Source organism: Parasteatoda tepidariorum, chromosome 7, assembly GCF_982258835.1.
Source record: "Parasteatoda tepidariorum strain Cologne lab strain chromosome 7, Ptep-v5.0, whole genome shotgun sequence".
Classification (NCBI taxonomy): Eukaryota; Metazoa; Arthropoda; class Arachnida; order Araneae; family Theridiidae; genus Parasteatoda; species Parasteatoda tepidariorum.
The window spans coordinates 110,996,993-111,009,461 of NC_141761.1; the positions used below are offsets into that span (position 1 = coordinate 110,996,993).

The following is a 12,469-nucleotide window of genomic DNA, read 5'->3' on the forward strand; positions in this document are numbered from 1 at the left end:
TTGTTGCTTTGTAATGACACTTGTATCATTGCTCAAAAAATTGATGGCAATGCTGCCAGTTTCAGAAAAAAAAATAGAAGCAACTCTTAGTTGCATAAAACAATAAGTCTCTATAGTCACTGGCCATATTATTAGACGCACTATTAGATTCTATGTAAAATTCTAATTATCAGGTGATACTATACAGCTTTATTGTTTTAATTCGGATGAAACCGGTTTGCATTTGTTTACGCTCCTGTATCAATGGGTTAACATTGTAATGCAATATGTTGAAAATAAATACAAGAAGGAAGTATATACTGGTAAGTATATAAAAAATATCCTGAATAAAAATCCATTGCATGTATGTTTAAATATAAAAGTATTGCATATAAACTCGTGCAAATCATGTCATTATTAAAAACCTACTGTGCGCCGAATAATTATTATAATATACTAATATAATACTTGACTTAATAAATATTCTATATTTATATACTATATAATCGAATTTATCCTATCGTCTAATTTGAGTCGCGATGGCTCAGGGGATAGAGCGTTCGTCTTCCAATGAGGTAAACCGGGGTTCGATCCAGGCGATGGCTGGTCGATAAGAATTCCGCATCCGACTTGCACCGACCACAGTGCTGACGTGAAATATCCTCAGTGGTGGACGGATCATGGGTTAGAGTCCCTTTGCCATCAGGCTAACCGGGAGAGGTTCTCGTGGTCTTCGTCTACTTGTAACGCAAATGCGAGTTAGTTCCATGAAAAAGTCTTCCACAAAAGCAAATTTTTCACAATACTTGATCCAGGAGTTCCCTTGTCTTCCGCATTGTGCTCAAAATTACAAGGTTACGGAGTTGTACATTAGTAGTTGTAAACCCGAAAAATTGGGTGTGCTGTTCAGAGACGGTTATAAAATAAAGTAAAATCATCGAATTTATATCATATATCGTCTAATTTAACCCATTGACACACGAACGTAAACAAGTGCAAACCGTGTAAAAAGCAATAAAGCTGTATAGTATCAACTGATAATTAAGATCTTACATAGAATCTTATAGTGCGTCTAATAATTTCGCTAGGGATTGCATTTTTACAATAAATTTTTTTAACTGTATTTATCTCCTTAATTCATTAGCCTCATTTAATTTTTTATTCTATACATAGGTGAACGTGGTCCTTGTCATAAACATGCCTGTTACTTTGGTGCTATTTGCGTCATCAAAGGAGGATACGCAGTCTGCGAATGTCCAACCTGTACTGAAGAATTTGAGCCAATATGCGGGACTGATGGAATATCCTATACAAATATCTGCAAGCTGAAACAAGAGGGGTGTGAACAGAAAACGGACATTGATGTAGCCTATACAGGACTTTGTAGTAAGATCTTATTTTTACATTTTGTAGCAACTACGCATTTCATCCTGAGTGTATATTTCAGTTAATCTTTGCCCAACAATAAAACACGACCAGATTTGTAAATTCCATAATCCAAACCAACAAAATAAATGTTTATTTTCTGGATTATATTCATCAAATATTTTTTTTTCTTTGGGGTAAGGTGAGTGTGGGGAGAGTAGATATCGACAATGTCAACCTTTATCTATGAAAAGGTACCCCACCATAGAATCGAGTTAGCGTGTCTTATATTCTAGTGAATTGGAATTATATTTATGTAGTGGTAGATACACTACAGGGAGGTATTCCGGATATTTGCTTTTAAATGTCTAAACTCTACTAGCTCTTAACTGTAACTGGGGTACCATAAACCTAGCAGCAAAATAACTTGGACTCTTATTGGGTCAATTGTCATGTATCTTAGCTCAATAAGGACCATTATTTTTCCGATGTTGGCCCTGTATAGAACATTCCGATTCACCCGATATTTTACAGCCACTTTACAACCAATATCGGTCCTATATAGAATTGTCAGATTCACTCGATATTTTGTATCCATTATTTACCCAATGTAGGCTCTATGTTGGCCAATGTAGGCCCCCCTATATAGGCCATTCCAGGATCAACATTACGAAATATTAATATCCCAATATTGGTCCCCGATGCATGTTCTTATAAAATCTATATTGAGCCAATTTTGGGCCAAGGTAAAAATGTTGCTAAGGAAGTAATAAAGGAGAATTTTTGTCCTTAAAAACAATCAAAATGAGAAAAAGCAAAAGTTGAAAAAAAATAATTAAAATTATTTTATGGTTTGGACGCTGACACATGAAAAACTTTCTAAACAATCGTTATTGTTATTTTTTCATACCTTCCGATTTTTTTTTCGTCTATTCTGATAAATGCTTTAAAAAATTTTTTTAAAATCAAATCATGTGAAAGTATAAATGACTTTATTTGTAAGAAGAATTTTGACTTTACACATTAAGTACGTTGGAAACAGTATATTTTGCATGCCAGAAAAACTTGAAAGTTAGATTAAAGAAACATACTTGAATAATAATCTGTAACCATTTTCCAAACAATTTTGTTCAGTTTCAATTTTTCTTAAAAAAACAAAAGCAAAATTCGGAATAAAAACTATTAACATAATTAGCATCACAATAGCAACTAACTATTATAATTAACTCTTGAGCCAACTAGCCTAATCTAGAGTAATTTAGTCAATAAATAATACTAATGTTAAAAAAAATATGATCAATTTAGCAAATAGATTCTTGAGCAAATTTACAGTTTTTTTTATTGTGTTTTAATAACTAAGAATGACTTACGTTTAAATATCATATCCTTCAGTTAAAAAGTGATTCGAAACAACGTTAAAATTAAGAAATAAATTACATTCCTCAAATTTTAAAAAATTAAAATAAATCCATATAGTATATTTAAAACTACTTGCACGCATTTGCTTACGCATGATAGTACATAAAGTAATATAATTTTATGTTTATCAAATTTATATTTATCATGTTTTTATGTTTATCGAGTTTGTTTCAATGCATTAGTTATTAATTTTTATTTAAACCAAAAATAGAAAAAAAAAGAATAAAATTTGCATATTCGCTTCATAAAATAATAGCAATTAAAATGTTTCATGACAACACTAATTATTTCACAAACATCATATTTTAAAAGGATGAAAACTGGCCAATCATTAGCCAGTGTTAAAAGTGATGACGAAAGAGTAAAATGAATAAAATGTTAAATTATCCTTTATCTCTTCATAAAGCTTATCTCACGCGTTGATTAATTAAGTTATCTTTTAATTATCATCACTATCAATCACTTATCTATTTCTTTTATGGAGATACCGCATTAAATGAATAATTAATTCTTAGAAAATCTGTTTAGAGCTTCTTAAGATTAGTTTACAAAGACCTTTTTAAAGACAAAATTCAAAAAAAAAATTTGTTTTCAAGAAAATTCGAGGACAAACATGTGAAGATAGCTGTAATTAAGCTTTAATTACTCGAGGTGTCTTGCAGCTAACAGTTTTTTTTTCACAGAAATATTTTTGATTAACGGTAATAATTAATTTTAGAAAACTGCAGGATATGCTTAATACAAGTAATATATTTTATTTGCGATGTAGTAAAATTGTTTCAAATTCAGTTTCTTTTTTCTTCTTGTTCTGGTTTATTAAATTGTGTTTTAAGACATGAAAGAATAGTGTGGATTATATCCCTTCTCAGTGGGTGGGTTTGCTGCAGTTTAATAAATGTTTTTCTTTTTCTTTCGGCAAGAAATTGCGTATTTAAAGATGTTATGATTTTTTCAACGTTGGTAGATGAACAGTAATTGAAGAGGATATAAATTAGAAATTTTGTCTGCTGTTCAATAAATGTTTTTCTTTGTTATATATCGGCAAGAAATTGCGTATTTAAAGATGTTATGATTTTTTTAACGTTGGTGGATGAAACAGTAATTGTAGAGGATATAAATTCGAAATTTTTTTCTGCTGTTCAATAAATGTTTTCTTTGTTATATATCGGCAAGAAATTGCGTATTTGAAGATGTTATGATTTTTGTAACGTTGGTGGATGAAACAGTAATTGTAGAGGATATAAATTCGAAATTTTTTCTGCTGTTCAATAAATGTTTTCTTTGTTATATATCGGCAAGAAATTGCGTATTTAAAGATGTTATGATTTTTTTAACGTTGGTGGATGAAACAGTAATTGTAGAGGATATAAATTCGAAATTTTTCCTGCTGTTCAATAAATGTTTTCTTCGTTATATTTAGGCAAGACATTGCGTTTTAAAAGATGTTATTCTTTTAATGTTGGTGGATGAAGCAGTAATTGTAGAGGACATAAATTCGAAATTTACAAAAAGAGAAAAACAAGTAAAATAAAATGTATCCTATTTCTGGGAGATGTTATTAAAATTTCACAAATACTTTAATTATTGGCAGATAAAGCAATAAGTATGGATGATATATCAAGTTCTTAAAAGAGCAAGAAAAATATAATTTATTATATTATTGATATTGTCTAATTATTTTTATTTTTGGCAGAGGAAACAAATAATTATGCAGGATATAACTTCTGAGTTTTTTTTAAAAAAACAACAAAAAAAGCAAAATAAAATTAATCATATTTCTATGTTGTATTACTGAAATTTCATAAGCGTTTTTACTGTTGTCAGATGTAACAGTAATTATTAATGAGTTAATTCGAGTTATTAATGAAAAGATGAGTCTTTATTTCAATGCCCATCTTTCGAATACCACATTAACCAACCATTTGGTTTCAAATATGTTTCAATAACATTGTAGATAGTTTTATTTTCATATTTAATTTTTTTCTATACTTAAAAATTTAGTTTTGAAACAAGAAAAAACTTTTTTGACTGTACAGCACGTTCAAAGTCGCAATTTAATCAGCAGTCTAACCCGCATAGCAAAACCGGTTTTTAATTGTTACGAGAAAAACATTAGAAAGGCTGATAAAAAAAATTAACAAAAAATTGTAACAAAAATCTTGTGTTGTATTCCATACGATGAATTAAAGCAAAATAATGGATAATAATAGAAATAAAAGCAAAATTTTCCATTATATATTTTTTTCAAATAGAAAGAACACTAATGTCCTATTAAACAGAAGGAAACAGTGTAACATCTTGTATAAACAATATTTATTGCCAAAAGAGCTAGAAGAATAAAATTCAATGTCACTAATCTTAAAGTTATATTTTACTGTGTTACTCTTTAAATATTGTATTGGAAAATGCTTAAAACGTAAGTTAAAGTTAGCAAATTGTTAAAATGAGTAATATTTTTTGAATATTTTGTTCTGATTTCTAGTACCTTTTGTTTGTTTTTTTAAAAATACATAGATAAAATGTTTGCAAGGCCATATCGACATTAGTGTAAAGTTTAGCAAGCAAACTCTTAAGTCCTTTTCTTTATTTATGAAAAAATTAAAAGTTATCATTTAAATTTTTTTATAAAATTAGGATCGATGTTTCGAAAGCACCGCCCTTAATATAAATATTTATATTTCTTTTCGGAAATGAAACTGAAAGAGTACGAACATTAGAAATCTTTATTGATATTTAAACGTGGAAGAAACGAAAACCGGTATTAATTTCTGATCTATGAAGAGATGTTTCCCTATTGAGGAGCCAGTTTAAATATAAGCTAAATACGATGGTTGAACATGTTTTATAAGGAGAAGAAAAAAATCTAGAAATATGACTGTACTGTGATTAATGACATTTTGAGTAAAAGGACCATAATTCTGATAATGAAAACCCAAGTATATGATATTTAAATTATACATTTGGCAATTTTCTCATTCATATGGGAACGGTTAACCGGAGATAATGGTTTTCAAAATTATAGTTGCTATTATCATATATTTAGTGAAAAAAACAAAACTGAAAAGTAAATATAATCAAATAAATGACTTTCATGCCATCCTCGAAGTATCATAGTAAAATTACTAAATTTTATTTCGCTTACCAAAGGTTATGTCGAATCAGAAAACCATTTATAATTAATTATTGATTTCGAATGACATTTAATGGCATCTTTCTAATAGAATTTCTAATAAATATAATAGAATCGTTACCATGACATTTCGATAATAATTACTGAACTGAGCGTTTTGTTGTTCTCATATAATTAGAGACATTGTAAATTTTACCATATTTTGTTAGTTTTGAAAAAAAAAATTTCTCACTGTAGCATTTTCCGTTCAATTAGTTCATGTTTTTTCCGCCTTCCACCTTTAAATTAAATCTGTCCATTTTCGTCTTTTAATTAATTTATGTTTTTTTGTTTTGTTTTTTTAAGCACAAGTATGCTTTGCAGAATAAAAATTATACATATTTTTAAAACATTTTCACAGAAAAAATACTAGATTTTTTTTCGAAATTTTTTTTATTTTATTGATATTCTGAAGTTAATCTTCATTGAATAAAAAAATAAGATAAGAAGAATTCACTTTTCATTTATTCTATAATTATTAGTTATTCTAATTGCCTAAATGAAGGTTTTTAAATTGCTTATTTATTGATCTGAAATTCATTTTTATGCATCTGAAGACTTAAAGGCAAAGAAAAAATTATTATTTTTGTATCTTCAAATTGATAAAGTTTTTTTTCTCCTTCTTTCTAGATTGTCATAAAAATTTTATAAACGAAAAAAACCTTTAATTTAAAGGACAGGTTTTTTTCTTTAAAAATCAATTACACAACTAATTAAAGCAATTTACAATTTTACGAGTGCTTGGATTGTTTTTAATTTTTAATATTTTTATACGTTATCAATTAGATAGTAAATGTAAAGAAAAAAATACGCTTTCAGCTTTTTACGAGAAATAATTAATGAGAATTATAAATGATGCTGGTGTCAGTTTTTTTTCTGTTGTATTATTAAGATTCATTTTTTTCTTTCATTTTATGATTTACATTTGCCGAGATAGAAAATATATAAAGCTGCTAAAGAAATAGAGTTCTAATTATTTCGATTTTGCAGAAGTAAAATAATGAATTTTTATTCCTTTATTGGAAACAGAAAATATGTTATTTTAAATGACTCGCAATAGTACTGAATTGTATAAATCGACTTATAGATTGCATAATTTGAATAAACAGTTTACATATTTTCAACAAACAGTTTACATAATTCATATTTAATATGCATTTCTTAATTTTTATAATTTCTGTAAATCTTCTATAAGCATGTCATCTTCTTGTCACAAACAAATACTCGAAAGATTAATTTCTCGAAAGATTTTATTCCTACCAAAATTTATCCACCTAAATGAGATTTCTCAGAAGCTGGATTCTAATCTCATTTAATCCATTCTTCTCCTTCGCTCACCCCACTTGTAAAACTCGCTCAACCCACAGGTTATTCTCGCTCAACCCACAGGTTATTCTCGCTCAACCCACAGGTTATTCTCGCTCAACCCACAGGTTATTCTCGCTCAACCAACCCACAGTTCAATTTCGCTCAACCCATTGTTCTATCTTATTCCACCCACTGTTCTATCTCACTCAACCTATAGTTCAAACTACTGTGAAATCTGACATTCAAAAATTATTGTGAAAATAAAACATCTCTGTTTAAAAAGCTGAAATTAACAATACTATTTTGATCCAAATAAAGAAGGGTAAACTTTTCGCTACATGTGAACAATGGGAGACGGCATGAATATAGCACAAAATAATGCGTGCTCTAATTCCAGTTCTATATTCAAGAGGTTGAAGGGGATGAAACTATGGACTATGCCAACCTTCATCTATCAAAAAGTACCTCAAGTCAGAATCAAGTTAACGTGTCTTATATACTAATGAATTGGTATTTAATATTTATGGTGGTAGTTACCCCACATTACTCCCCTTCCAAAATTTTATCTGTGATAGAATTCGATGAACAGATACCACTAGTTGATTTCATACTGTTTTTTTTTATTTATATCATTTTTGCTCATAATATTTTTTCCATCATTTTTTTTGCTTACAGGCCGGGAGACTTTTATTTACTTCACCGGATTTCCTTTTAAGATAATTCTATCTTGAGGTACTTTTTGATATATGAAGGTATGGTGACTTGCGGACGTCTTATGAACTCGTCAACATCGATGGATGGTCCACTTTAAATAGTTGATTTGCTTTAAATATAGCACTCAAAAATAGAAAAGAATCCGGTGAAGTAAATAAGACTCCCGGCCAATGAACAGAAAAATGGAAAGAAAAAAAAATAATGAGAGAAATGATATAAATAAAAAAAAAACAGCATAAAATCAACTAGTGGTATTGGTTCATCGAATTCTATCACAGATGAAAGTCTGGAAGGGGAGTAATGTGGCGTAAGTACCACTACAAATATTAAATACCAACTCACTAGTATATAAGACATGTTAACTTAGCTCAAAGTTAAGATATCTTATATACTAGTGCATAGATTCTCAACCTTTTTAACGTTACCGCCCCCTTAAGGAGCAAAAATCATTTCAACGCCCCCCGTTGTGAAAATCCAGTTATTTAGAGCATGGTGACGGAGCGAGGTGTGCTGAATTATAAGAGGCAACATTAAGCAATTTATTAAGAGTTACATTTGTTTGGTTTTAACAAATAATGCGCGTACATTAACTCGATACTTTTCTCATGGCAAGTAATCGCAGTCTATTTGTTCTAATTAAAATAAATACGGTAATAAAAAAAATACAAAGAAACCTATGCTTAAAATCAATCATTTATTCTTAATTAGATAATTAAATAGTTTTTTTTACAAATAGTAGTACCAAAATAGTTTTTTTACACTAAAAAGTAGTATCAACGAGACATTCGTTTCTTAACGTTTGGTTCAATACTTTAAGTGTGGTGAAGACGCTGGTCCCCTCGTTACACAATTTCGAGTTGATTTCTCTTTTTTGTGTGACAAGATCCGTAACAGCACTGAGTCCACTTTCGACAAGGTAGGAGGAAGGGAAGACATTAAAAAATTTTTTAACGATAGTCCGCAGTCCAGGGTAGAGGAGACAAAATTCTGTGAGACGATCATCACTTCAAAGTTTCATTAGTTGAAAGTTCGACCAATTCCTCATAAATCTGAACCTCTGCTGTTTCAATATTCACAAAAGGGTTCATAACCCATTGAGGGACTTCAAGGGAACAAAAAATCTTTAAAACGGTCAGAAAAGGCCACGAGTAAAGAGTCAAGGTGTTGACAATATTCTTGTGCATCATCAGAGCGAATTTCACCTGCTTCACTGAACTCATTCCAACCAAAATTCTGCTTCCACAAAATGAGTTTTTTCAGAAAGGCAGAAATGACTGATTTTATAGGGATCAAATTGAGCTCGTCGGCATGAAGTTGTAAATTTATGCCATTAAATTATAATAATATAATCAGTCAAAGTCTTTCTCCAATTCTAGCAATCTGTCTCTCAGAGCTGTCTTAGTTTCTCTAAAACATCTCTGTTTTAGAGAAACTTAAGCACAGAGTCAAAAAGATTCCAAAACCTATTGAGACAGGCGCCTTTGAAAAGTCAGAGAATCTCGGTGTGTAGTAGCAAACGATTGAATACTTCATTATACATAGTTGTCTGAATAATCAATCGTTGAGAGCATTACTGCGAATTTTGTTCACAGCAAATATAACATATTGCAATAACTGATGCAAACGGTCTCTGATATTTTTCCCCACTAAATGCTGTCTGTGAATCAGGCAGAGAACAGCTAAAATATCTGGTATTTCCCTTTACAAAAAGGCGATGTCGACCCACCATTGCAGGATCTCCATCAGTGGCAATCGACATAATATTCGCAAGAGGAATATTTTTCTCTGTAAAATAATCTTGGACAGTATTAAAAACAGATTTACTTTTGGTATCTACAATCAAGCTTCTTGCAAAAAGTATCTTGTGACTACTTTTTCCAACTTTTCCAAACCGGATCTACGCCTACAGTAAAGCTTACATTGAATGGCAAGGTTGATTCCTCAACTTGAAGGAAAAATTCGTTGGATATCAAAAGTTTGCTTAAAGAAGCTTCAACATCTTTGGCCATCTCACCATTTCGTAACCCGCACTGTATCGTTGCTTAATGGGATATTTCGGATTAGATTGGATGTGGCTGGATGGCGTAAAACTGTTTCTGAAACTTGACAACCGGCAGTATCAGCTCTGATCCGATAGTATGAACCTTCCCAGAATTAGCAATAAATTTTGATATATATTATAAGAGGCTGTCAAACCATCGTCGCATTTTTGTGATGAGATTTCTAGCAACCCGGAGACCGAAGGTGCTTTCAGAAACTTGTCTTTGATGTTCGCGAAAAATGACAAATCTTTATTTTGTTTGTCAGGATGAGTTCTTTTGCAAATGCTCCTGCTAGCGGAAGGATTTAATTGTCTCATAAGATAAAACTTTGTTACAAAGTAAACGCATGGGCAGTTGAGAGTTCAACAGCGATTGAACAAATCCAAACTTCAAGTGCGTGGCACGGTATTGATGGTACTTCTTTTTGTTAACCGACATTGTTGGTGGCAGCAAAGTACAAATGATGAAAGAAAATCAATTATTTCTCCAAATTAATAAATAATTTATGGTAAGGAACTAATTCGCGCATATACCTGGCCAAATAAACAATGAGATCGAATCGAAACTAGGTAAAAAACTGTAAGGAAGGTAACGAAAATCATCATAAGAAACAGGAGTCAAATCAAACATTCATACCGAAAGCTCATGCTCTTCAATTTCCGTCAAATGACCTGAATGAGTCAGAGCCATTCGCGAAATAGCTATGATGAATCAGAGGCAAAAACTACAGACTCATGAGCTGCGCTGTGCTGGTTCGAAACGGAGAAAGGGTGTCGTATAAGTTCGTTTTATCGGTGGTACAAAAGATGTAATAATCTTAATTTATTTTGTTAGTTTAATCTTTATTTTCCTTTAATATTAATTTTAGATTAATTTTATTTATTAAGTAAATTTATTTGTAAGTTTTAAAATTAAATTTGAATGACAAAAAAGCTCATCGCCCCCCTACCGCCCAAAACATTCCCAACGCCCCCCTAGCGCCCAAAACAAGTTCACCGCCCCTCAGCATACTCCCAACGCCCCCAGGGGGGCGGTATCGCCCCCGTTGAGAAACAATGTACTAGTGAATTGGTATTTCATATTTATAGTGGTAGTTGAGCCAAGAAGTGATCAAGATTTTCATTGTCGAAACAAAGATTGATTGCAGGAGAGTGTTAAATTAAAATTACAAATTTCAACAAGGTGTAAAAAAGGTTTCAATTATAAGGAATAAGAAATAAGTATATAATCAAACAGAAAAAGGGACATAAGAAATAATGGCGTTGGTGGAGGGTAATTTTCAAGATTTAAATGTAATAAATTTCTATTATTTAGATATCTATTTAATCTTAATCTTTCACATTCTCCTATTTGGTATCTTACTTCCTTTGGCTATCTCGTTCAAGCTTGCTCTTCATCTCCTATTGATTGAACCAGTTTTTTTCCCTATTGATTAAACCATTTTTGTTGTTACTTGTTTGCTGCAGTTTCTTCTCTCTTTCAACACTAAAAAAGCTTCTTGCTTCTTCATTATATTACCGAAACTTCAGTATGTCTTTTTTCTTCAGATAATTTGTACTATATTCACTTTGCTTGGCCTTATTAATAGTATGTCCATAGAGCATTTGTCCTTTAGAAAATCTACTATCCTTTAGAGAATTTACTTTTCATGATTCCGGATTCAGATTTTGAAAGTTGAAAAAAATCCAGTGAGCGCAATCTCCCGGAGGAAAAATTTGAATTAATACTTTGTTCATCACTTATTTTAAATTTCTTAAGTATTTTTCATTTAAAATTTTATCCTTTGTAATTTCGATTCTGTATGGAAACTGATGTTTATTGAGTGATATGATTTTAATACGGTTTATAGAGTTTTGGATCATATATCATTGTTACACGATTTTAACACCGAAGATATATGGCGAAAATAAATTTATAAAAGAAAAAATTTCAAAATAATAATTATTTTCGCGACATGTATTTTTTTAACAAATTTTCCCTGTTTTATTATTTAATTCAAGGGGGGAAGGGTATTTTCTCGGGATTTCTGCAAATACTTCAATTTTGTAAATACATTCAAATCAAGCGAATGCAAAATATCAAAAAAATAAATTATCTCGGAAAAAAATTAGAAATCTAACTAATATCTTGTTTGAGAGAGATATTTTTTGCACAAACTAATTTATGTGGTTTTTAATTTTTTTTAGCTGGTTGTCAACTTCTAAATCATGAATAAATCGATGTTTTTATTAAAGCTAAAATTCTAACAACTGACAATTCGTTTCCAAAGAGAAATTTGCCGACACACACTAATTTATGTGATTTCAAAATTATTTTATTTAGTATTTAGCTTTCGTATTTTAAATAAATCTCACTTTTTAATTAAATAAAAAAATATAAAAAAAATTATTTTATAACCGTCGTTCAACAGCCGACTCAATTCTGTGTTTGCAACTGCCAAAGTTCAACTCCGCAGCCTTGTACTTATAAACAC

At 30.4% G+C, this 12,469-nt stretch overlaps 1 protein-coding gene across 1 annotated transcript in view; it reads left to right on the forward strand.

Annotated features, from left to right (window-relative positions):
- The window catches only part of LOC107441737 (agrin), a 331,154-nt gene that overhangs the window by 234,397 nt on the left and 84,288 nt on the right, over positions 1 to 12,469 (forward strand). The window contains exon 7 of the mRNA XM_071183001.2: positions 1,153 to 1,365. Within this exon, the coding sequence (XP_071039102.2) occupies positions 1,153 to 1,365 (213 nt within the window). The remainder of the gene's footprint in view (positions 1 to 1,152; positions 1,366 to 12,469) is intronic.